At 31.6% G+C, this 25,233-nt stretch overlaps 2 protein-coding genes across 2 annotated transcripts in view; one reads left to right on the forward strand and one right to left on the reverse strand.

The window, feature by feature from the left end:
• The window catches only part of LOC140437101 (lipase maturation factor 2-like), a 43,396-nt gene extending 36,569 nt beyond the window's left edge, over positions 1 to 6,827 (reverse strand). Inside the window, exons 1-3 of the mRNA XM_072526422.1 lie at positions 6,637 to 6,827; positions 1,478 to 1,661; positions 1,281 to 1,379 (exon numbers count right to left, since the gene is read on the reverse strand). Of these exons, the coding sequence (XP_072382523.1) occupies positions 1,281 to 1,379; positions 1,478 to 1,661; positions 6,637 to 6,730 (377 nt within the window). The 5' untranslated portion in view covers positions 6,731 to 6,827. The remainder of the gene's footprint in view (positions 1 to 1,280; positions 1,380 to 1,477; positions 1,662 to 6,636) is intronic.
• Positions 6,828 to 14,260: 7,433 nt separating this feature from the next.
• The window catches only part of Vps4 (vacuolar protein sorting 4), a 30,422-nt gene continuing 19,449 nt past the window's right edge, over positions 14,261 to 25,233 (forward strand). The window contains exons 1-3 of the mRNA XM_072526423.1: positions 14,261 to 14,628; positions 14,779 to 14,911; positions 15,738 to 15,969. Of these exons, the coding sequence (XP_072382524.1) occupies positions 14,493 to 14,628; positions 14,779 to 14,911; positions 15,738 to 15,969 (501 nt within the window). The 5' untranslated portion in view covers positions 14,261 to 14,492. The remainder of the gene's footprint in view (positions 14,629 to 14,778; positions 14,912 to 15,737; positions 15,970 to 25,233) is intronic.

Consider the following 25,233-nt stretch of genomic DNA (forward strand, 5'->3'; position numbering starts at 1 on the left):
TCATATTCAAATAGCATGTGTCACTATAAGAAATACACTTCAAATCTTTGAACATGTATGGCAATCCATGAGACGTAGGAACATGTACAGTAATCTTATTACATTTTTACTGTTTTTCACTCAATTTATTTAAAAAATTATAAATTATGTTGTTTATTAAGAATAAAAAAAGTTTTAAATAAAACAAGGATTTTAAGTTAAATTGTTTTGCATACAACTTCATCTTGAAAAGAAGTTTTTATATAAAATAAAGTAAGGGTTGCGAATTTCACCTCCATATAATATAACAAGAATATTGAAAAAATTAAAAAATTAAAAAAAAAAGCTCAATTTGACTCACCATCTTTTAAAGGGAATCCTTGGGAAATTTTGTTACAGGAAAGAACCATCTTAATTTCATACAAGCAATCACCTCCTGAATTTTGTCGCATGAATTTGGAAACACCCTATATGTTTAAACAATCAAGTATATAAGAAAAGTCTGACATTTACTTTTCCCCAATTGCATAAATACTTTAGGTATTGGATGTAAAGTGAAAAAGACAGACCAATAAAGAAATAATACAGCCAATTGTAGATGAGAGAAAAATTATGGAAAAATAAATAAATAAAAGTAATGGCAGAAAATAGAAAAGAATGGGAGAAATGCGTGAATGAAACGTAATATAACTAACCCAAATATGATACCTAAAAGGCCAAAAGGAAGGGTGTAAAGACAGAAAGAATTTAAAGTGGACTAAGTGGATATTCATATATATTCAAATATAATTCGCCACTATTTTCTCATATATTTCTTGAAATGAAAGATACTTTTGTCTATAAAATGGGTGCTTAGAAGATGTAGCACACAGCTAAATTGTACTGTTGGATCAATACCATGAAGTATCTATTTTATTTTTATTCCTAGAAATTTTAAACATTTCTTATCTTTGATACAGTCTTTATTGGAGGTTGTATATCACTTTGAGTATAAAAACAGAGGAGTACTTAGAGTGGAGTACATGATTGAATGTATTGAAAATCATTCATAGTGTAATGACCATAGAAAGTATTTTAAAAATATGTGCCTAAAATGTGTACTTTGTACTCATATTTATACTAAATGTTGGCCAAAAGGGTACAACAAATAACTATTATTTATAAAATGTTTCTATCTAAATGATAGAAACTAATATGGATAATTACAAAACAAGTAAACATAATCAACAACTCATTAGTTTTAAGTGGATATTACTAATAAATTTTCAAGGTAGGTTAATTAATGAAAATGTAATACTCACAAATTTGTTACAAACGCTTGCCCAACTTGGAATAAAGAAAAGTACAAAGACCACAATCCTGCGAACAGTGGTATTGTACAAAACTTCTGAGAGATAATTCTAAAAACAAACAATAATATAAATATTTTTTTATATTTCTTATTTTTATTTTATTTCAAAGGAAATGAGATAAATATTTAGTTAATGGTTTAATTTACCCTGTAAATGCCAAAAAGGCTCCAAGAAGAGATAACAGATCTAGGGCATGGCTGGTATCTAGACCTAGATATGGTGCCAGCCACAACAAAGTAGGTTGATAGTGAACTTTTGCTGATAATGTTTTATGCTTACTGTTTTCCAATACAGATCTAGCTGGTAGTACTCCATTGTCTCCATACAGACCTACAAATAACAAAAATGCTAAAATGCCAAAATATAATAGTAAATAGCATCAAATTGGCTAGAGTGATCAAAAAGGCCAATTACTGTATAATAAAAATAAAAATATTAATAATTAATAACGAAATAATTGAAAGAATAGAGACATGTTTTAGATGTAGAACAGAAAACCCAAGATGGTCCCTAAAAAAATTTCAGAAACTTAAAAGTTAAGTTTTTCCAATGTTTCTCTAAGATGTGGAAACATGGACCATTACAGGTGCATCCACAAAAAATTGGAAAACTTTTAAAATGTGGATACATAGTCATTATCATTCTGTCTTTACAATCCTGTATGGGTCCTATAGCCTCCCCAAGAATTATTCAGAATCTTATTCATCGCCTTCCTCCACTGAGCACATATTCCCATAATTGCCATGTCTTCATCAATGTTCAAGGTGTCAAGGATTGTTCTGAGTCTTCCTCTTCTTCTCTGATCAATGCATCTATCAAGAAGCGTTTTTCTAGCTGGGTTATTTTGTTCCTTCTGCATCACATGTCCTGCCCACAGCAGAGGTCATATCTTAATGTGTTTTACAATACCTGGTTCCTGGTATATTCTATAAAGTTCAAGTTGTATCATTTTCTCCACACTCCATTGTGATTTACTGTTCCATAGATTCGCCTTAGTACTTTTCTTTATTATTCATTACTTTTCGTTATTATCCAGGTCTCTAAACCATTTGTTAGAACTGGTAGGTATGGTGCAAAGTATTCCAATATTCCAATCACTGGGGAGGAATTTCTGTGTCCATATTTCTTTTATGAGATGCTGTAGTGCCATTATGTATCTTGGCCACCTTCTTTATATATTTTAGTTGGGAGATTATTTATTCAGGGTGATTTGTTTCTGGCTAGTTTTTAACTGCATCTTGTACTTCAAGAATCGTTGGTGGTTCCTGTTCCCTCTTGTCTGTTCCAGTTACCTCATTTCTTTCGTCTTCCTGGTTTTCTTTTTCCTCTATATTAAGTACCCAGTTAAAGTATTCCACCCATTAAATTAATACATATTATCCTTGTTAATAGCTCACCATTCGGACTTCTGCACTGGTTTGTAGCTGCCTTAAATTCTTTTCTGTTGATGTTAACATACTTATAGAATGCTCTAAATTATTTCTCTCTGTTAATGTTTTCTATATATTAAGTTCCTTATTTAAGTGGTTTAATTTCTCTGTATGACCTCTTCTCTCTCGTCTTTGTCTAATTCATCAAATAACCATTTTTCTGTAGGCCTCATTTCTTTCTTTTTTGCATTCATCATCAAACCAATAATTTTTATGGTCAGAAGTTTCTGTTCCTATTTCATCTTCTGTAGCTGCTTCAATATTTTGATTCCCTAATCTGTTGGTGATGTTTTCCGAGTACTGTTCTACAGCTGTTACATCTATAAGCTTTTGCATATTCTATTTCTTTGTATCCATTTTATTTTCTTTGCTGACTTTTGAAATTCTAGCAGTCAATGTTGAGATCACTAGGCAATGATCTGGGTCTATTTTTGTCTCTATAACTTCTGTAGTTAATTACATCTGTTCCATAATGTCTTGCGTCTATTAAGATGTGATCAATCTGACTTGTTGCCCTTCCATCAAGGGAGGTCCAGGTTAACTTGTCTATATTCTTGTGTTCAAAATAGATGCTAGTGACTATTATGTTTAATGCTGCTGCTAAGTTTATCAGTTATAATCGATTATAGCTACTGACATTGTGTAGGCTATGCCTCCCTACAGTGGGGATGAAAACTTGTTCTCATCCTATTCTTGGATTCATGTCACCTAACACTATCTTAATGTCATTTCTAGGACATTTTCTATAGACTTACTCTACATCTTCGAAGAACTGTTCTTTTATTTCTTCTGGTTTGTTATTAGTCAGGACATGTGCATTGATCAAACTGTAATTGAAGAATTCCCCTTTTAAGCACAAATAGCACATTCTTTAAATGTAGGCTTTAAAGTCAATAAAAAGGCCTTTTGTTCTTTGATTTACAATAAATCCCACTCCATATATGTTGACTGTCATTGCAGCTGATAAATGTAGATACATAGAAGGATAATCCAGGGCAATGTATCTAATGAAGAAGTATTAAGAAAACTAAATATATATGAAAGTCTTTGAAAGAGTTCAAAAATGCAAGGTCGAATATTGTAGTTTGTTAAAAAGTTTTTGAAAAACAATGATCTGATTCATGTGTGGTCATTGAAGTTGTCACAAATTTTTTTATCAATTCTATAACATCTAAAAATATATGTGAGGGTCTAACCAGACCTTATCTAGAAAATAAATATTTCTGCCATCTTAACAACACTGTGTGATAGAATCCATTGGCTTTTTAAAATCTCCATACGGTGGTTTTGTGGTAGTCTAATATCATTTTTTCTTTTAAATATAAAAATAATTTGTTTAAAATAAGTTAAAAATAATAAAATTATTTACAGCAAATACATTATAAATGGTTTCCCTAATCAGTTCTAAAAGAAACAGTGAAATGGAATGAGATGATCCAGAATCTTTCACATCTTTCTAGCTTCTACCCCTTCCTTAATAATTATGTATACAGTTGTCTGTGGTACCTTTGTCAAAAAATAGTTTCTTTTAAAGCTTCAGAAGAAGGAAATTCCTTTTTTAGCCCTGTTAATAAACTTATCATCAACATCTAAAATATTTTTATATTAATATTTTTTGAAAACAATTATAATTACCAGAATGAACATTTAGAACTATTTCCATCGCATAAAAAGAAAGATAACTATATTTTTCTTTGTTGACTTTCTGATTTTCAGAAATTATCTTCAAAGAAAGCCTATCAAATTTCACTAACTAGAACCTTTTATCAAAACACATGTCTGAATCACATTGACTTCAAAGCCAAACTAAAGTTTACACAATAAATAATATAAATTTTGTTACTCCATATGCTCTTTGGGATAGTACTATCTACCCCCTTCCTACTTTTTAATTGTTGGTAATTTAACAATAACTTTTTTGTCAATTATGGTACCACAAGGGATTGTAATTTCAATTTTATTCTTAATAACCTATAAACCCTTTGTTGTACGATGAAAAGTCATTACCTGACAATTTCTTATTTCAAAGATAATGGTGTTTTTGTTGGGTCAATATTAAATTTCTATTATGAATGATTCAGAATTGGAATAATAATAATTGTTATTGTTGTTTATCTGGTTTTTCATTTTTTTTTGAGTTGTCCTATTATCTGTATCTAAAAGGACCAGATTTAAACATCTACAAATTTTCATAGTTTATTTGGAAGCACCCTATCTTTCCCAGTTAATACACCACTTTGACTGCAACATAAGATAATTTTCTACTATATCTTACAACACATTATAGATAGTGCCTGCCCAAATCCACTTAGTCTGTGACTTTGCCATGCACAGTGGTTATTGATGGGCAGGATGAAAGAGACTTTTTTCTCTCAGCTGTGAGACAATCTTGTCTATCTTTGTTGCCATGCCATCTCTTCTTGATTTGCACAAATGATACACATTTTGCCATGTGTAAGGAAGAACACCACCACTGAATTTTGGGTCAATTGTTTTTTTTTCACATATTCCTGTCTTTTTTTCTTGGAGGAAAAATCGTAGAGTCTTGAAACTTGATACAGATTACAGAGGTTCCTTTTGGTATAATGAAGAATCATATTAAATTGAGGGATTGAATTAGGGGATTTATTATTTTCAACATTATTATCTAAAACTAATGTTTTTTACAAAATAAAATAAAATACACTTATTGCTGTATGTTTTCTTTTCTGTGACTGTGGAAATATAGGTTCTATTTATTATGGGACCTTTCATAACAGCCTTAATATCACATAGTCTATGTGATAAAAGTTCAAAATACAACTTCTGCATAATTTGAGACAATTATTTGAGTATATATTCAATGGTTTTAGACAACAGTCGATAAGGTGAAAATCATTCTAATTGTTGACAACATTATAAGAACAAGTGGCTTTCTTACAATGTTTTGGACAGCAGTTGATAAGGTGAAAATCATTACAATTGCGACAACATTATAAGAACAAGTGCCTTTCTTACAATACTTTGGACAGGAGACTGCTTTGGATAGCATTTACTAGATATGACCACTTTTGTATATTATTGATAATTGTAAACAGTAACACAAAATGCTATAAATTTTTGATGTGTGTTTCTTCATATTTTTCTTGAAGTATATTTTTCATATAAAAGAAATTTTTTTTATACCAAAAGATAATATTGACACATTTTGTAATTATTTTACCCCAATTGTCGCTTTTGTTATGTCTGTGTTATCAACTTGTTATTTTGTTAATAATATTTAAAATATTGGTTTTCTGAATATTGATGCTCAGTAGTCATCTCCACAATTTTAGTGCCATTTGCACTAAGTATATTATAATATTTTGTGGCAGCCACTGCTATAACATACTATCCACAAATTGTAAGTATTATTCCAAATAAGTTATATTCCATAGGAATATTACATTAGATTTACATTAATGTAAGTATTTAGACAATACAGAATTGGCAACATTCCTGTTAGACTATTTGTGTTAAGAAATATTACTTATACATAAGATAATTATTTTAATTCATGATCTAGAAATATGACAGGGAATAATATAATCTCGATTGTATAATATATAGAACTTACAGAAATAATTTATAAAAAAGTATTTCTGCGAATTTTCCATTTAGAATTTAATAATTTTCGTTCGTCCATGTAAACATTTTTATCAATATAAAAAAATATATTAGCATGATTCTAATTTAAAAGTTGCAAAGTAGCACCTAATTCTAAGTTACAAAAGGCCTCACATGAGGTGAATGGCCGTAATAGTTAAAAAACAGTTAGGTGTGAAACGAAGACAGGATACACATCAGTAATTCGGCTTTTTTGGTAGTGATAGATAAAATTATTTATTTTTACTTACCAGGTATTTGTACGTAAAACGACAAAAACGCTGCTAAATAAATAACACACAAACATCTCAAAAATAAATTCCTTGTATATCTCACGCTTATCATCCTGGTAAAATTGTAAATTTTTAATAAGGAAATTAAAACTTAGAAGCATCAAATATCAACATTCTCCAATAGCACAGACTACAGACTGCACAGAACCAAAGAACAACGTCATTGTCAGAAATAGACGCCTGTCTCATTCTAGACATTAGTCATGGGCGCACATTATTTACCATCTATGGGCTATTTAATAAAAAATATATAATTAGCCTATAGATTAGCTTATAAATACATTAAAAACTTAGTTATTTCGGTTTTAATACCTACAGAACGACAAGACATACATATAGCATTCTAAAGTCATGACGATTATAAAGGCACAAAGTAAAAATTTACTGACTCATATAATGATATTAATTATATTTTAAAGGTCCTTCTCGAAGAGAATGAACCCATACATTGTTTTAATGCTTTAACATTCTGTAATATGTTACTACAATCTAAAAATTTGAATAATGAACTATTCTACGATAGCCTTACTTTTTCACATAAATAAAAACAATTCTTTCGTCGGCATTCTGAAATTGATCGTGTCCAATACTTGTAACTTGTTCTTTAATAAATTTAGACACATAATACACATAAATATGTATGACACAAGTATTATTTTTATTATTTATTTATCGTCCTACCAGTATTTGCAGGAAGCTTCTACAGGTTCGTCTTCTTAATCGAGGGTAAAAAAATATTATTTTACTAATCCTATATAGAAGAATACAAGTATATTTTACTATTATTATTTATAGAAAACATTAAAAAAACAAATCAGTATTATATTTATTAACAGAGACCACAACTTTATTCTAAAACTTAAATAAGAAAAGTGTAAAAAAAACGTCTATCAGAATGTAACAATAAAACTTTTAAGCATTTTAATTTGCATTATATTTATTTATATCTTTTGTTATCTTTTGTCAATCTGATTCCAACCTTAGCGTTACAGACGTTGTTTCGTCGAAGCAAACACTGCGTATATCGTTCATTAAGTATTTGCTAAACCTATTCCATTTAATGATGTTTAATTAAATTACAGCTTATCCGATATTACGTGGATCACTGGTGGATCAGTAAAATCAATACGTTTCCTCGAAATTAGCAAATTCCTATTTTGGCATTGGTTGTCTCTTAGTTTTCTGTAAACTGTTAAGTGCGTATGTAAATAACTCGTCGGAGTATATATGTGAGTAAAAAGTACTCACTCCTCTACTTATCTACGCGCATCTGTACTATTTCCATATACTGTTACCACAGCCTGTTGGTTTCAATAGAGATTTTTCACTATATTAAGATAATGTTTGTCGAGTCCTTTTCGCTTTAGATATTCCATGAGAATATTATGTTTAACTTTATCGAAAGCTTTCTCATAATCTATAAATGCAATAAAGATCTTTTTATTGGTCTCGACATTTTTGAGTAAGAGTTGTGAAACTAGACAGAGCTTCTACTGTTCCGAAACCACTACGAAAGCCAAACTGTCTATTACTCATATCCGCTTTAAACTTTCTGAATATTATTGTATATACCTATAACCTTTAAAAATGTTTTCAATAATTTCGACATTAAGCTGAATGTTCTATAATCATTACACTGTTTGGGGTTCTTAGTTTTTGGTAGCCGAACAAAGGTCGATAATAGCCATTCTGTAGATATCTCACCAGATTTGTATATGTTGTTAAAAAGGATAGTTATTACACTTAAATTGTCTTTATCTATAAGTTTATTCAGCCCGATGTGAACTTTATCTGGCCCAGCGGCTCTACCAGAGCTTCCTCGCTATCAATTTGTTGTGGTTCCTCTCTTGTGTCTAGGAAAAGATCTTCAATATATTTAGTCCATAGTTGTTTTATTTCAATTGGTTATCCAGATTTAGCGATACGGCTCACACTCCCTCTAAAGGGAAAATTCACTCATCTCAGATACCTACGGTATCAAAAGGATTAAGCTCTGGTGGGACTCTTTCCGTGTTATCGAGCCCTAGGTGACTTGGTATGCTGGAGTATCTCCCAAAAATTTTCGTACACATCTGGACGTTGAGAGTAGTACAGCTTTCTGCATGGTCTTGTAGAGATGTTCATTCAGACCTAGCTTTTTTATGTTTTCTAGGAGGTTCTTCGAAGTGACTCCAGTAGTAGACAGAATAAGAATAATAGGTATTGTCTGGGTACTTTCTATTCTCCACTGTCTTCGTATTTGAATTTCCAGATCCCTGTACTTGGCGATTTTTTCGTTCTGTTTAACACGAAGATTATTGTTGTTGGGTATCGCCACATCAATTAATGTTGTTTGTCTCTTTATTTTATTAACTAGTATGAGATCTGGTCTATTGTGTGCCACTGTTTGGTCTGTGAGCACAGTGCGGTTCCAGTTTAGCTTGTAGTTGTCATTCTCAAGTATACTCTCAGGAACGTATTGATAATATGGAGGATGGTTTGTTTGAAGAAGTCCCAGTTTGATAGCTATCTCTTGATGAAGGATCTTTCCTATTGAGTCGTGCCGTTCCTTACATTCAGTTGCAGCAAATGCCTGACAGCCCCCGGTAATATGTTGGATGGTTTCCTGAGCTTGACATCCGTATCGGCATTTGAATTTTGGACCTGAGGGTCTTTGACGATATATTTCAGGTAATTTTTGGTTGGTATAACCTGATCGTAAATGGCCAGTAGTGAACCTTCTGTTTCAGGGAACATCTTTCCTGATGTCAGCCAATAGTTCGACGTTATATTGTCGACATAGTCTTGACTGACCTCATTGAGATGTCGCCCGTACAGAGGTTTACCGATCCAGGTGCGCATTTTTTTGTCCTTATCATCTACTGCACAAATCGCGCGATGTAGAGTAGATGTCTCAGCCTGCATCTGAAAATAAGTTCTTAAATTAGTAATTTGTTTTTCTAGTTGCTCACTTATATCCATAAGTCCTCGTCCCCCTAAATACCGCGGTAATGTCATTCTGTCTACTGCACGTTGAGGATGGTGTTTTTGTGCCTTTGTGAGGTGTGTTCGTGTTGTGTACTTTTCGCTGAAGATGTTCTATGTCCGTTTTTGTCCACAACAATATCAAATGAGTAGCTAAGCGTGGAACATGCGTAGGTGTTTACTGCATTAAACAAATTTTTACTGTTAAGGTGTGAACGAAGCAGCTGTTTTACTCTTCGTATAAACTCAGTAGTTATCTCAGTTTTCATTTGCTTATGTTCAATCTTCCTAATCTAATTATTGGTTTATTACTAGGTTTAATATTTTTGTCAATTAATCGGTTAGGTGTGTTTGTTCGTAATTTTCCAGATAATTCTCTAGCTTATTATGTAAATTATGTAAATTATAATGATCATGTTTTTTCTGCAATTCCTTCATTTCAATGAATGATTCCATCATCTGCTTTTCCTTAGCATCTTTTATTTTGTTTCTTATTAATTTATGTTTTTCTTTGTATTTATCTGGGTTTTTGTTTCTATATTTTCTTCTTTGTACCATGATTTCCAGTTTTTCTTGAGTCATCCAAGGTTTTCGGCTTTTCTCTTTCTTTTGTATTTATTTTGTCTGTAATGTTAAGTTCTTTCATGACTGCATATAATTTAAATTTTAGCAAACTGTCACTGTAATCTATTGAAAACCTGTCCATTTTAAAATAACTTTGGCATTCGTCAAGCAGTTCTTCCACTTATCCGCTTGGAGAATGATATATACTGTTGGAGAATGTCTTGTACATTGTATTTAGAAGATTCAGACACCTGTAATTCTTATATGTACTCTAATATATCTCCTTTTTTATGTAGGTCATGAACGATCCGTTCACAAAGATCTAATCTTTTCGAAGACCCGTGATTGATACAATCACATTCTGTGAACCTATCGTTCGAATGACCCTATGAATCATGCCATGAATCATGCCTATAAATGACGCTGTCTCGTGTTTACGAATCGAACTGTGTGATCGCGACACGTTGCTTGGTCAAATAATTAATGCATGAACCGCGAACCGCAAAGGATCGTTCAAACGCTGATTTCAGTTTCCCAGAACGGAGAAACCCTTACGCTGCAAAACTGTAAAATTATATACATTCGAATTGTCGAGTCAATAGTCCCGTAGCATGTTCTGTTTATAAATTTGTAGGAAATAAAATCCATTTTAATTGTTGCATTATTATTCATTCATGAACATAACAATATGGAATTTGTAATTTTACTTAACTTTTTCAAGTATTTTTTTTATATTTTAATGATTTCTGATGATGATTTGAGATGATTTAAGAAATACAAATCTTAATATCAGCCTTAAACTATATTTCATTCTTAAATTTATATTAACAGTATCCAATTCTATACGTAAACAACAATATAATTAAAGTCGTTCTAATTAACGAATCTCTATGAACGGGTCCTGCATTATCATTAATTCATATACTCTCAGAAAGATTCATAAACATATCAATATTAAACTCTGTACACTTGACCTTTACACAACAAATTTAATTAGTCGTTCATATGAACGGATCTTTATGAACGGATCATTTTAATGAATGACCTGGAAGACCCGGATCACCGAAACGAACAAGGTCTTACAATCACTAACCACTTTTTAGCCATTTGTGCCTCGTTCCAGACTTTTACTTTGATGCTGTAAATTTGATCTGTAAGGATATTACCTTCGAGTTTGAATAGTCTGTAAAAATGCCGTCAATACCTGGGCACCTGTTGCTATAAATATATTTGATTGCGTCGCTAAACATTAAAGGATATTTTATGGGAGTGAGCTTCTTTGAACGGTATACTAGGTGATCTGATAAGTAACCTCATTTGAATTGAAAAACATGAAAAACAACACTTTCTTCTTCTGCATAATGAGATCGTTTCTCACTACGTTCCTATTTCAATTTGTCCAATGATGCAGAATAACATTGGTTATTGATTGTTTTACCAATTTTAAGGTAGTCAATTAAAATAATGTCCTTGCAATACCAAAAATAGTGGCCATAACATTTCCGACCACCAGATATCATATTACCATTTGGTTCTGAGTAATTTTCTCAAGTGCTCAAGCTATATTGAAACGCTCGGGCAAAAAATATGTCTATTAGGGTCTCAACACATCTTCAATTCTAGTTTAAATTCTTTTCTTGTGATATTTGAGATCTTAGAGAACGTGTTGATTTTCTAATTGCACTTCTATAAATTTGTTTTTCCTTTTGAAGTAAGTGTTTTTCCTTTTTCCTTAAGTCCTTAAGTGTGCTCCTAAATAAGTTTTTATTTTTCTTTTTTGCCATATTTACGTATCCATCACCAAACTTGAGATTGTATGGTGTGTAAAATTGTATCTATTGCTTGCTTAAATGTTCTTCTATATAAATCATATTGTTAACTTGATGTTAAGCCTTCATTTACTGTGTTTTCAACTTCTAAAAAAAATTGTGAAATTATGAAAAAAATATCTTTCCTGTGTATGAAAGTCTTCTAAATTTTATATTGGGGCTTTTACCCAAGGGAAGTGCTTATTTACTATTAATGTAAAATAGGTTACTATTTTCTTTGAAGTATATGCGCTGTATGTAGCATTCGTGTGCATTTAGAGGTTTTTCCGAATTGATATTGAAGTGATGTGTTTGGAGATCACGTCTTGCTAAAATTTTGCTGATTCTGTCCAGTGCCAGTTTCCAGTTCTTCACAAAAATAAAATGAACTCTTCTCGTTACCTTCTTTGTCATTTCTCGGAGTGTCTGTTGGACTGAAGCAAGAAATCTGGCAGTTGATAAGACAAAATGGAAAACATTTGTACACTAACTAAAAAAGAAAGAAACAGTAATTGTGAAATAATATATAAAATATTCCGAAAGATTTCGCGGTTAGTACAATTAACCCTAGAGCTAAGATTAATACTATTATAAGAAACTCAACAGTCTTCCGGGTTGAACCCCGTCGATTATCATTGCGCCGAGCTTTCGACATCTTCTTCTTCAGGGCTTCCGAGGTCTCAGTCTTCCGAGCCCCCAGACACTACTACACTGATGCTAACTAACTAACTAATGCATTACTGCCACTGGAAACAGAGGACGGTTTATTTATACCGTCGATGGTGACGTGGTTTGAATGGAAGTTGGTGTGGGAGTTAGCGTGGGGATTGGCGGGGATTAACGCAAACATTTCTGACAGTATAATTTTGATTGTTGGGTGAAGCGGACGATATTTTCTTTATGAAAGATCTCCAAATCGAATGTAACCGTACGCCGTCGTCTCTTTTATTGAAACAATTTGGCATTTTGTTAAATTTCTATGGCTTCTAGGATAATTCTTGGTTTATAGAAGCGGATCTTTCGAGATATTTTATTCGCCTCTACGGGAGGAATTTTACCAGCTCTCTCAATCGTATAGCAATCTGCTGCTACGTAAGAATCGTCTTCTTTGTAATTTAACATTCCTTAAAACATGCCGAGACCATAAAGTAATTCCCAAATTTCTAAAACTTAAAAACCATACTTCTTTTTCTTCTATCTCCCAAATTTTTAGAAAGACCACTTTTGCGCTTCTCCGTGAAGCCATTCATTCCACTAGATGAAAACTAGATGTCACAAATATTAATATTTTCAATATATTGTCATCTATTCATTCTTTCCATGTACATCCTGTGTTGTGGACAGTTTCGACCGTATCAACACACAGACAGCCCTAAACACTTTCGAATCTAAGACTGAAACTCAGAAGCGAAAATTAGTGCATCTAATTGCCAAACAAATTCCAAAAGCCACAACGCTAAAACCCACTACAGTGGTTCATAATTTTTCGGATGCCCCTATTTCGACCATTGGCACTCAAGCTTGTCTTCAACTTCAGCCCAATCCAAATCTAGTCATTCTTCCAGCCGATAAAGTTTGCCGGAAGGCAAACGCAGTCCAGGACGAGGAAGAACTTCATGGTTGAAGAACTTGAGAGATTGGTATGGTGTTGATACAAGCATGCTATTTAGGGTGGCAGTGAATAAAATTAAGATAGCTATGATGGTAACCAACGTTCTAAAAGGATATGGTACATGAAGAAGAAGATAAAGTTATTGCCACCGTCATCGTAAACACTTCTTCTTATATTAATAAACTTAACCAAAGGTGATTCTAAAACGAGGCCCAATCACGAAAAGAAGGAAAGGACGACCCAGACAAAGATGGTTTGATAGCGCACAGGAAGCTCTATAGGGAATTGAGTTGGGAAGAAAGAGCAACAAACAGGGATGAATGGAGAAGAAAAGGAAGCCAATTTGGTAGGCAAGGAGCATGAAGAAACCACCCCACTTAATAAGTTTTGTAATATATAAGTATTACATTGTAATAATAGTAGCTGCATTTAACTACAGATTAACAAAAATTATTGTTTCTTATTGATTGATTAAGTAATTTCTCAAAACCCCCATCAATTCTTTATATATACCCGCCTATAAGTTTTCGAAATATTTGTCGAAAATCGCAACGATCGCAACCCAGTAAAAGTTCATACGATAGAACTTGTCATGTTGGTACCATTGATTTTTTAACGTTTGAAGTTGAAGTGTCAAAAGAATTATGCCAATGTCAAAAGTGTAATTTTTAGGTGTGATTCTAAAATTATTCTTAGAAATTACAATATTCCATATAAAGTATTTATTTAAAAGATGTATTTGTGACTAGAAAAATAAATTTGAGCTCTATACTTATAGTTAAACGCCTATAAATTTGTACCAAGTGTTTTATATTGATAAAAGAAAGTTTATTTTTTAACTTTGTAGTGTTATATTTTTATTACAAATGGCAACTGGAACTACTTTGCAAAAAGCCATTGAATTAGTCACCAAAGCTACCGAAGAAGACAGAAACAAGAATTATGAAGAAGCCCTTCGTCTGTATGAACATGGAGTAGAGTACTTTCTACATGCCATTAAATGTAAGTACCTAAAATTTGTTTTGATTATATACAGTGACATGCCTTCAAGGGTATCGATGAGTAATGAATAAGTATTTTGTGCAAATAAATAATGCAAATTTTTCAGTATCTTCTATTATATAAATTAACTTATTTTATTCTTTTATTTAGATGAAGCTCAGGGTGACAAAGCTAAGGAGAGTATTAGAGCCAAATGTGTACAGTATCTAGAAAGGGCTGAAAAAATTAAAGAATCTATAAGGAAAGGGAAGAAGAAGCCAGTTTTAGATGGAGGTTCATCAAAGTAAGAATTGCTTCAATCTGGTATTTATAAATATTTCTAATACTGAGATTTTTTAAGTTTTCATTCCAATATTTATACAGTTTCTGAAACTTTTTAAGTCAATTATTGTCTTTGCTTTTAATTTTATACAATTTGAGTGGCAACTCCTTTTATTGATAGTTTAAGTGCCTTCTTCAAGTTGAGCCAAAATTGTTGCAAATAATTATCTGACCTTACAGTGGTTACTTCTACCAGGTCTCATATTTCCTTCAATCTTATCTTCCATTAGTCATTGAAACCAAGATGTTTCTCAAATTGCCACTTCATTGATGCCAAGATGTTTCTCAAATTCATTGTATTCCTATTTTCAGTATTTTTGTAAATATTCTAATGAAGGATTTTCAGGAATATTATATTTTTAAATATAATAGAACTACTTCGTATACAATCTCTTATAACAATCTGATTAAAAACATTTGTATATTCTATAGTAATGAAGCCATTCACATTTTGAATTTTGGTTTGGTTATGTATGTACATCTGTATCTTCAGTTTCTTCTCAAATATTTTTATTGTTTTCATGGATCAATGATTTTCATTTAGTTTAATGAAATGCAGTTTTTTAAAAGGATGACAACTTTTCTAAGTATGAGTATAAATGTATTTTATTTCTTTATTCGTAGTAGAACAAAATATTATAAAAGGTGTACATATTATATTTTTATGATAAGAGTAATAATTGTAAATACATTATATAATTATTGTCCTATGTTTATGATAATTCTAATTCATATAATTGTTCTACAAATCCACCTTTAATGCTTAAATTTATCATTTTATTACAAAGGGAAGACAAAAAGAGTGATAGTGATGAAGACGATGAAGATCCTGACAAAAAGAAGTTGCAAAGCAAGCTGGAAGGAGCCATAGTTGTAGAAAAACCACATGTCAAATGGAGTGATGTGGCAGGGCTGGAAGCTGCCAAGGAGGCTTTGAAAGAAGCTGTTATATTACCTATTAGGTTTCCCCATTTGTTCAGTGGAAAGAGAGTACCTTGGAAAGGGATTTTGTTATTTGGGGTAAGCTATACAATTCATACACAAGTGTTGTGTGTGAATTACTTAAATTAATTAACTTAATTACTTAAATTGAAATAAAATTGATTACTAGAAGAATGGAAAAATGCACTGGTCTTGGAAAAACCATGATGGGTGAAAACACAATCATTTCAAATTTATTTTTACTATATAAAATACTTAAATACACTAAAGAAATGGGTAAAAACAGTTAAGGGCACAGAAGATATGATACAGCAGAAAGAAGGCATGTCATGCTGATCATAGGTCTTTAATATAATAACATAGGAAATACAAATATTTTAATTATTATTGTTTATTTATTGAACAAACTATTGTAGAAAATACAATTAATTTTCTACATGTGGTCTCCAATGTATAATGTTTCTTGTCCATTTTTTGTTGTTATGTCATGCCATGTGTCCTACCCAACTCCATTTGATTTGCCCAATTCTTCCAATTACTTTGTCTTGCTTGGCATGTCCCCATTTCGTGTATGTTATCTAAGAGAAAACATAGCTCCTTTGATGGCCCTCCGTGTTGTTCTTAATCTATTGGTTGATAACTTACTGTCTCTGTCCATTCCATAGGTCATAACTGGTAGAATACAACTACTATTTAATACCCTTTTCTTTCAGTCATTTAGATTTTTTTAGTTATCTCTGCTGTTTGTGTTGTTTGCCTAGTTTGATCATGTGATCTAGGTATATAATATAGTCTTCAACATTTTCGATCTCACTACCAAGTCTATTGTGATATTTTGATTTGACATCACTTTTGTTTTATTTAAATTCATTTTAAACTGATTTTCGGAGATTCTTGTTTAAGCTTCTTTAGGATGTAGAGTAGTTCTTCTGTATTGTTATTTATGAGTGCCTAATATGTCATTGGCAAATCTTAGTTGACTCTAAAGTCTGCCATCCATTTTAGTTATGTGTTGTTTCCAATTTAACTTCTTGAAACATGTCTTCTAATGCAAGAGTAAATAATTTTGGAGAGATAATGTCTCCCTGTCTAACTCCTCTTTCCGTTATTATTTTGCTTGTTTTTAGACTGTCCACTACATTTATTTGCATTTTCATATATGTAATTTAGCAGTATTCTATATCAGGAATCAATCCTTCCAATATTCATTCCTTCAAATACTGCCTAGAGTTCTATGGAATCAAATGCCTTATCTTAATCCACAAATGCCAAATGAAGAAGTTCATTGTATTCATTACAATTTTCAATAAGTTTTCATATTGTCTGTAGGTGTTCTATGGTACTATAACCTTTTTGTAAGTGACACTTGTTTAACAGGGTTGTAACTATCGAACTTATTTGATAGTGTTGGTAATTATTTTGCTAAGCAGTTTATATGGATGTGGTAACAGGCATAGACATGAGCTTCATCTTCAACATCATTATTAATTACATTTGAATACTCATTAATTATTTTATTTATTACATTAGTTCCAGATGTGTTACAATCATTCCTTCAATCTTTATACATAGCTATTATCTTTTTTTGGGAATAAAACCACAATTATGATTAAAATATTTTATATTTGATGTTTCAATTTCCAACTTAAGTGCTACCAATGTATGTAGATTTAGTTAAAACCAGTGTTCATATATATCACTTTGTTCCTTCTTTAGGTTTTTTTTTATTGTAGGCTAGCTAGGATGTTCTATTTTATAAAATTTTTCCTATTTACATATGCTTCAAACTGAAATGACTGTAAATCATTTTAAAATATCATAACAAATAACATACAATAATACAATTATTAGTACCACAGATAATATAGTGATGGTATTGACAGTTGATGTCAAAGTTCATTTGTTATAAAATAAACTTTTACTTTCAACATTTTTACAAATTTAATGATAAGCAAATTGATGAATATGTATGTGAGATTTTTTGTGCATTTGTTGTTGTGTATATTAAGTATATACTTTTTATACTTTTATGTTATTTCTAGAATGTATATTTTTCTTCTTTTCGATATTTTTGTTCATTGTCTTTATCCTTTTAAAAACTTACAATGGCAATCTATTTATTTATAATAATTTCTAAACAAATTATAAAAAGTTGCTTTTTTCTGTTTGGAATCACTTTTTTTTTAATAATTTAAATTATTTTAACACAAAAATTTATTCTTGAAATTTTTTGTAAAATGCTTGTCTTTGATGCCATTTTTCAAGAGGTTGGACATTAAATATAAAAAAAAAACAAAAAAAGTAGTTTAAAAATGTGTTATTCGATATTCATTTTATATTGGAAAAGTCAGTTTAAAATATCATAAACAAATTGATATACTGTTGTGTTTCGGGATACATAGACTTGACAAACATCTGAATTTTAACATTCGAAAAACATTGTTTATTTCTTACCCACAATCTGAATCTTTCTTTAATCGAAAGGGTATGATACTACAATATTACAGTAAAAAGTTTACCCAACGTTTTCCATGGGAACCTGCTTATTATAGATGAAAGAATAAATTGGTTTCAAATAAAAAAGAAATTTTTTATTTATTGAAACATTGTTATAAATAATTAGGTTCCCGTGGTAAACTTTGGGTAAACTTTTTACTATAATGTTGTAGCAGCATATTTTTTTGATTAAAATAATATTCAGCTTGTGGGTAAGAAATAATCAATGTGTTTCAAATGTTCAAGTTCAGACATTCGTCAATCTATATATCTCGAAACACAATTGTATATTAATCTGTTTATGGATATTTTAAACTGACCTTTCCAATATAAAATCAATATGGAATTGCATATTTTAAAAGTACTTACCTTAAGCTTTCATCTCATAGGTTTTGTTTTTTTGTATTCGATATCCAACCTATTGAAAAATTGCCTCGAATACCGCTTAAACATGCCTTTTTCGCCATTTTTAATTGTTTTAGTTTGTGCAGTTTATGTTTAAAATAAGTAATTTACGAAAAATCACAAGAATGTCTTTCATGTTAAAGTAAACCAAATTATTAAAAAAAGTGGTTTTCAAGCGAAAAAGCAATTTTTATAGTTTGTTTAAAAATTTGTTATAACTAAATAAGTTGCAATGGACAATTTTTTTGGTAGACTTTTGAACATAGCATATTCGCATTATAATCTATCGATTACAACAAGTTTCAGTTTGTGGCTATGAAATCGACCTTTTTCAACAAAACCACCTGTCTAAATGTGATTTTGATATTCCGACTAAACTAAATGTTACACCTAATACTATGTTGTGGTAGTATTAATATTCATTACAAGTGACTTTTAAAACATCAAGACTGATATGTATGCATTAGATCAACGGTCGGCAACAGGCGGACCGCGGTTCTAATCCAGACCGCGAAAGGTTGAACTGCAGACCGAACTGCGGAATATCGCTTGCTGAGTCGATCAAGTTCAAAATAAAATGGCTATTAATTTTTAAATAGGAAGTGAAATGGTAAATAAACATAACAACAATTATGTATAAAGTGATGAAATATTGTTTTATAATAATATTGTATGTTTACAATAACTGAAATATATAAATCTGAGGAATTCTGTTCAAAATCTGGCAACTTTTAAAACACAATTTGGGGAAATAAAATTTATGGGCCAGGCAACGCTGCTGCCCACTGACTGACAGTCGCTTACTAGTTGGTCAGTGAGATACACGTACGCACTACCGGTAATTTGTTTTGTGATTACTTGCGTTTTCGTTCCTTTTATAAAACATCTTTTTGTAAAACCTACGTTAATATGGATCCGAAAAGGAGAAAAGTGGACAGTGAAAATAGGAAGTTTTTGGCAGAATGGACTGAACAATATTGTTTTACACTGTCTGCTGGCCGCAAGCGGTTCCGGTGTGCCTTATATGCAATAAAACTGTCGCCTTAGTTAAAAGTGAAAATTTGAAGAGACACTACGAAACAACTCATCACAGTTCCACAAAAACTTTCCTCTTGGCAGTAAGGCGCGTAAAGAAAAACTTCGGGTATATCTTAATTCTTACGAAAAAAAGCACAAAAATCCTAATTCGCTGCACGAGCAGAAAAATCCACAGAGGCAGCGTTGCGTGTGTGCTGGATACTTAATAAAGACGCGAAGTAATACACGAAGAACGGAAATTTTAGCTGCGAATATTAAAAACTCTCTTCTTAATCTTTTGCAAAGACGCCTTGCTACGCCATAGCACTTGACGAATCATGTGACATTGTTGATGATGAACAAATGTCTGTTTTTGTAAGATTTCTTGATATGGAGTATCAGATTTTTAGGGAAGAGTTGCTAGCAATATTGCCGCTGAAAGGTAACACTCGAGGAGAAGATTTGTTCAAGGTTATTGATGAATTAATTTCTAAATCTAACAGTTATAATAAAATTATTTCGCTTTCTACTGATGGGACCCCAGCAATTATTGGCAAAGAAAAAGATAAAAATTCAAATTTAATAACATATCAGTGCATAATACACCAGGCAGTCCTTTGTGGAAAACTTTTATAGACTTAATGAAATCATGGAAAGTTTTGTGAAGTTAATTAATTTTATGGAATCTCATTCTGCTCTTCAGCACCGACATTTCAAGGAGTTTCTGAATGTGATTCATTCTGACTTACTACAACACAATAATGCTCGTTGGTTAAGTAAAGGTCAAGTTATTGAACAGTTCTGGCTAATAAAAAAACATGTGATCTCCTTAACAGTTCTGGCTAATAAAAAAACATGTGATCTCCTTCTTACAAAATATAGATATGCAGGAAGCCAGGGCACATTTTGAGTATATAACAAACAGGCGCAACATGCTGGTTGTGGCTTTTCTAAAAGATATATTAAAATATTTGAATGCGCTTAACACAAAGTTACAAGAAAATGGAAAATTAGTATGTGATCTGATATAAAGCGTGTCTGCTTTTCGTCGTAAGCTGATATCTTTGAAAAAGATATTGCACAACAAGAATTCATTCATTTTCTAACTATTCTTGAATATAATAAAAATAAGGAGTACTCCGAAGAAGATATTGCAGTGTTCGTAAAATTTCTGGGCGATTTTAGGAACAAATTTGCTTCAAGATTCCAAGACTTTGCACAGGTAAGCAAATTATTTTCATTTCCAAAATCACCATTTAAAGTTGATGCAGCGCAGAATGGACAGATGTGGCTGCTAAGCTGTTTAATCTGTAAAAAGCATTACTTCAAATGGAGATTATTGAATTACAAGAAGATTTGTCCTTGCACGTTTATAAATCGGTATCCGCCGAAGAATTTTGGGCCAAACATGTGCCAGCAAAATATGAAAATTGCAGACAACTTGTAATCAATTTGGCCATTATAAAATCGTAGACTAATTTTCGAAACCAAATTCAAGAATTCCGCTTTAATCTGTGCCTTCTAAGAATTGCAAGGCAAAAACAGACGTTGATAAAGGTGTTAAGAGAGACATGGGGAATCTAAAAATTGCATTCCACAACATATCTCTTCAACTAAGCAAAATTCTTAGCGAATTGGTTTCTAGTACTCGTACAGAGTATATCGAAATAACAAGGAAAAGGCAGTTAAGATTTTATTTCACGTATAGGGAGCTTGCGCATCCGTTTATACGTATTTCAGCCCAATAGGCATCATCAGAACGGCTTTCGCAAGCGCTCTGAACGTGAAATAATTCTTCTCTGTCTTAGGAAGCAACTATAACATGGCTTCGTATAGACGCAATGTAGCGACATCTGATAATAAAATCGTAGACTAATTTTCGAAACCAAATTCAAGAATTCCGCTTTAATCTGTGCCTTCTAAGAATTGCAAGGCAAAAACAGACGTTGATAAAGGTGTTAAGAGAGACATGGGGAATCTAAAAATTGCATTCCACAACATATCTCTTCAACTAAGCAAAATTCTTAGCGAATTGGTTTCTAGTACTCGTACAGAGTATATCGAAATAACAAGGAAAAGACAGTTAAGATTTTATTTCACGTATAGGGAGCTTGCGCATCCGTTTATACGTATTTCAGCCCAATAGGCATCATCAGAACGGCTTTCGCAAGCGCTCTGAACGTGAAATAATTCTTCTCTGTCTTAGGAAGCAACTATAACATGGCTTCGTATAGACGCAATGTAGCGACATCTGATAATAAAATCGTAGACTAATTTTCGAAACCAAATTCAAGAATTCCGCTTTAATCTGTGCCTTCTAAGAATTGCAAGGCAAAAACAGACGTTGATAAAGGTGTTAAGAGAGACATGGGGAATCTAAAAATTGCATTCCACAACATATCTCTTCAACTAAGCAAAATTCTTAGCGAATTGGTTTCTAGTACTCGTACAGAGTATATCGAAATAACAAGGAAAAGACAGTTAAGATTTTATTTCACGTATAGGGAGCTTGCGCATCCGTTTATACGTATTTCAGCCCAATAGGCATCATCAGAACGGCTTTCGCAAGCGCTCTGAACGTGAAATAATTCTTCTCTGTCTTAGGAAGCAACTATAACATGGCTTCGTATAGACGCAATGTAGCGACATCTGATAATAAAATCGTAGACTAATTTTCGAAACCAAATTCAAGAATTCCGCTTTAATCTGTGCCTTCTAAGAATTGCAAGGCAAAAACAGACGTTGATAAAGGTGTTAAGAGAGACATGGGGAATCTAAAAATTGCATTCCACAACATATCTCTTCAACTAAGCAAAATTCTTAGCGAATTGGTTTCTAGTACTCGTACAGAGTATATCGAAATAACAAGGAAAAGACAGTTAAAATCTTAACTGTCTTTTCCTTGGCCATTATGTTTGGCTCAACGTATATGTGTGAAACGTCTTTCTCAAAAATGTATTTTTTGAAAAACAAATATCGCTCCCGATTAACGGACGCCCACCTCGAAGATACACTTAGAATTTGTTGTTTGACTCGAGAACCAGACCACAAACAACTAGCTCAAGACCGTCGGTGCAATTTTTTGCATTAATTTAAGGTCTTTTGTTTTATCATTAAGAATGTACCAAAATAATAAACATCTTGTCATTAAATGTTATCATTTATTTTTTTTCTGGACCTTGTTCAAATTTTCTTCTAGTATCCGGACCCCACATAAAATTACTTGTCGACCCCTGCATTAGGTAGTTAGATTATTATCTTTTATTATTCTAATTTTTTATTGCATTATGTATTAATAAGCCTAATATATGTAATTTTGGATTTTGGTTCTTCATTTCTAGTGGTCTAAAAGCAGCCCCATTTTTTTTTAATACGACAGTTTAATAGCTTTTTCTTTTTTGAGTTTTTATGAGAGTGATAATAAAATTTATGAAAAGTTGTATATTTATTCCAATATGTAACTTATAAAAACAATGCCGTTAAATAAACAAAAAGATTATGTTTAAATATTGGTTTATTAATTTTGAAATCATAAAATTACATTTAAAAACATGTCTTATTTTAGCTAAAATTTGTCTTATTTTAGCATATATTGTATGTAAGAGTTAAAAGTGAATTATGGTTCAAAATTCCCACATTTTATTTTTTATGACTTAAGTAGATAATTCAATGTGTCGTCCAAGGTCAATACTATTATTTTATTTGATATACTAAAGATTAACCTACTGTGATAGATATTTTTAAGCCAATTAATGATCCACGCAATATTTTTAAATTTTAATCAAATTTATAATACATGTCAACTGTAAAACAAATAGAACGTTCAAAAAGTGTGATCTTAGAAAAATTATAGTCAAATATCTTTTAAAATAAATAAGTTCACATAATTCATCAAATACTAGTAATACCCAAAGTTAGAAGTGAATGTTTTGGTATTTTGTTAATAGAAATATAGTAAATAATTGCTTATTGAGAGTATTTTAGGGTTGTTTATATTCCAAAAAACTTTTTGATATTAATAAAAATACATATAAGGTAGTGGAACCAGTACCTAAGGAAAAAAATATAGAATCTTGCTATTTACATTCTGTACATCAACATGTTTGAAGTAAATAGTCATTATTGTCTTTAATCGGTATGTAAAATATAAACTTTAGTAATTTTTTTATTATTACTTCGATTTATAATATGGAAGATATTTAATAATGGTTCAGAAGCACCAGTATCTGACACTGAGTAACTTGGATGTACCCAACAATTATCACATTTTATTAATGCAAAAATTGTTTAATTAGTTGTGAAATATTATTAAAAACTAAACATAATCGGAATTTTTCAAAAACTCGGAAATTCTAAATGCTCCCGTTCGTTTGCATTGGATTGAACTCTTTTAAAATAATTATCATAATTGATAGCATTTGGGTCAAATGGGTGAAGTCCACTTGCTATCCTATCTTACAGCCATTATTGGTTAATCTCCACCGTTGAACAGCATCTTTCCAAGAACTTTTTAATGCCCGGAAAACGTCGACATCCATGGGTTGACACATATGAGTGGAGTTGGGACAGAGAGCCACTAATTTAATTCCACTTTCCTAGCAAAAATTACTAAGTGGCAAAGTTGGCCATCAACTAAGAAAATTATTGGCAGACTGATTGCATTTTCCTTTAACCAAGGCATAAACATATTGGCTACATATTCATAGAAAGTAGCCCCATTCACTTTTACTTTTTCCTATTGCCCAATCTAATAGCATTTTGTTGGTGACATGTTGAGGAATCTTTCATATTGATACATCACCATCGTAGGAGCAATCATTACAGCTGCATTTGCATTTAATAAATGCTGTCGTACATTCTCTATCAATGTTTGCGGTAAAATTGTAAACAGTATTTGCTCCTTTTTTTACTAAAACTTTAGTACTATTTGGTGATAAACAGAACGCCGATTCATCAGCGTTAAAAATTGTTGTCGGATCTTCCAGAATTGACATAAAATTATTTTCTTCAAGGTAGACCTTACCTCCTTACCTCCTCCCGTAAGTTTTACCTCTTTAAACCAATTTCTGATTTTGCCCTCGGTAACAGCTGTACGCCCATAAGTCAAATTGTGTGAGATTTGGTTACTAAGTTGTGGATGTCGTTTAAGAAAAGATAAATACCACTTTTTCCCGGTTGCACATTGACAAAATTAATTGACCTTTTATCGTGTTTGCAAATCATCTCGACGGTATCGATAAGTTGCAGCTTAGTTGCTGGGAAACCTCTATCAGCAATATGGAAAAGCCATTGTACTAGAGACTCTTCTTTAAAAGATGTCAAATTTGTTGGTGGATATTTTCTACATTCTCTAGGGTATTTTCCTGTTTTTTTTTTATATGGCAGGGTGGTCCTAGCTATCGCAAATTGTTTACTAACTCTAGA

Source organism: Diabrotica undecimpunctata, chromosome 3 (genome assembly GCF_040954645.1).
Source record: "Diabrotica undecimpunctata isolate CICGRU chromosome 3, icDiaUnde3, whole genome shotgun sequence".
Classification (NCBI taxonomy): domain Eukaryota; kingdom Metazoa; phylum Arthropoda; class Insecta; order Coleoptera; family Chrysomelidae; genus Diabrotica; species Diabrotica undecimpunctata.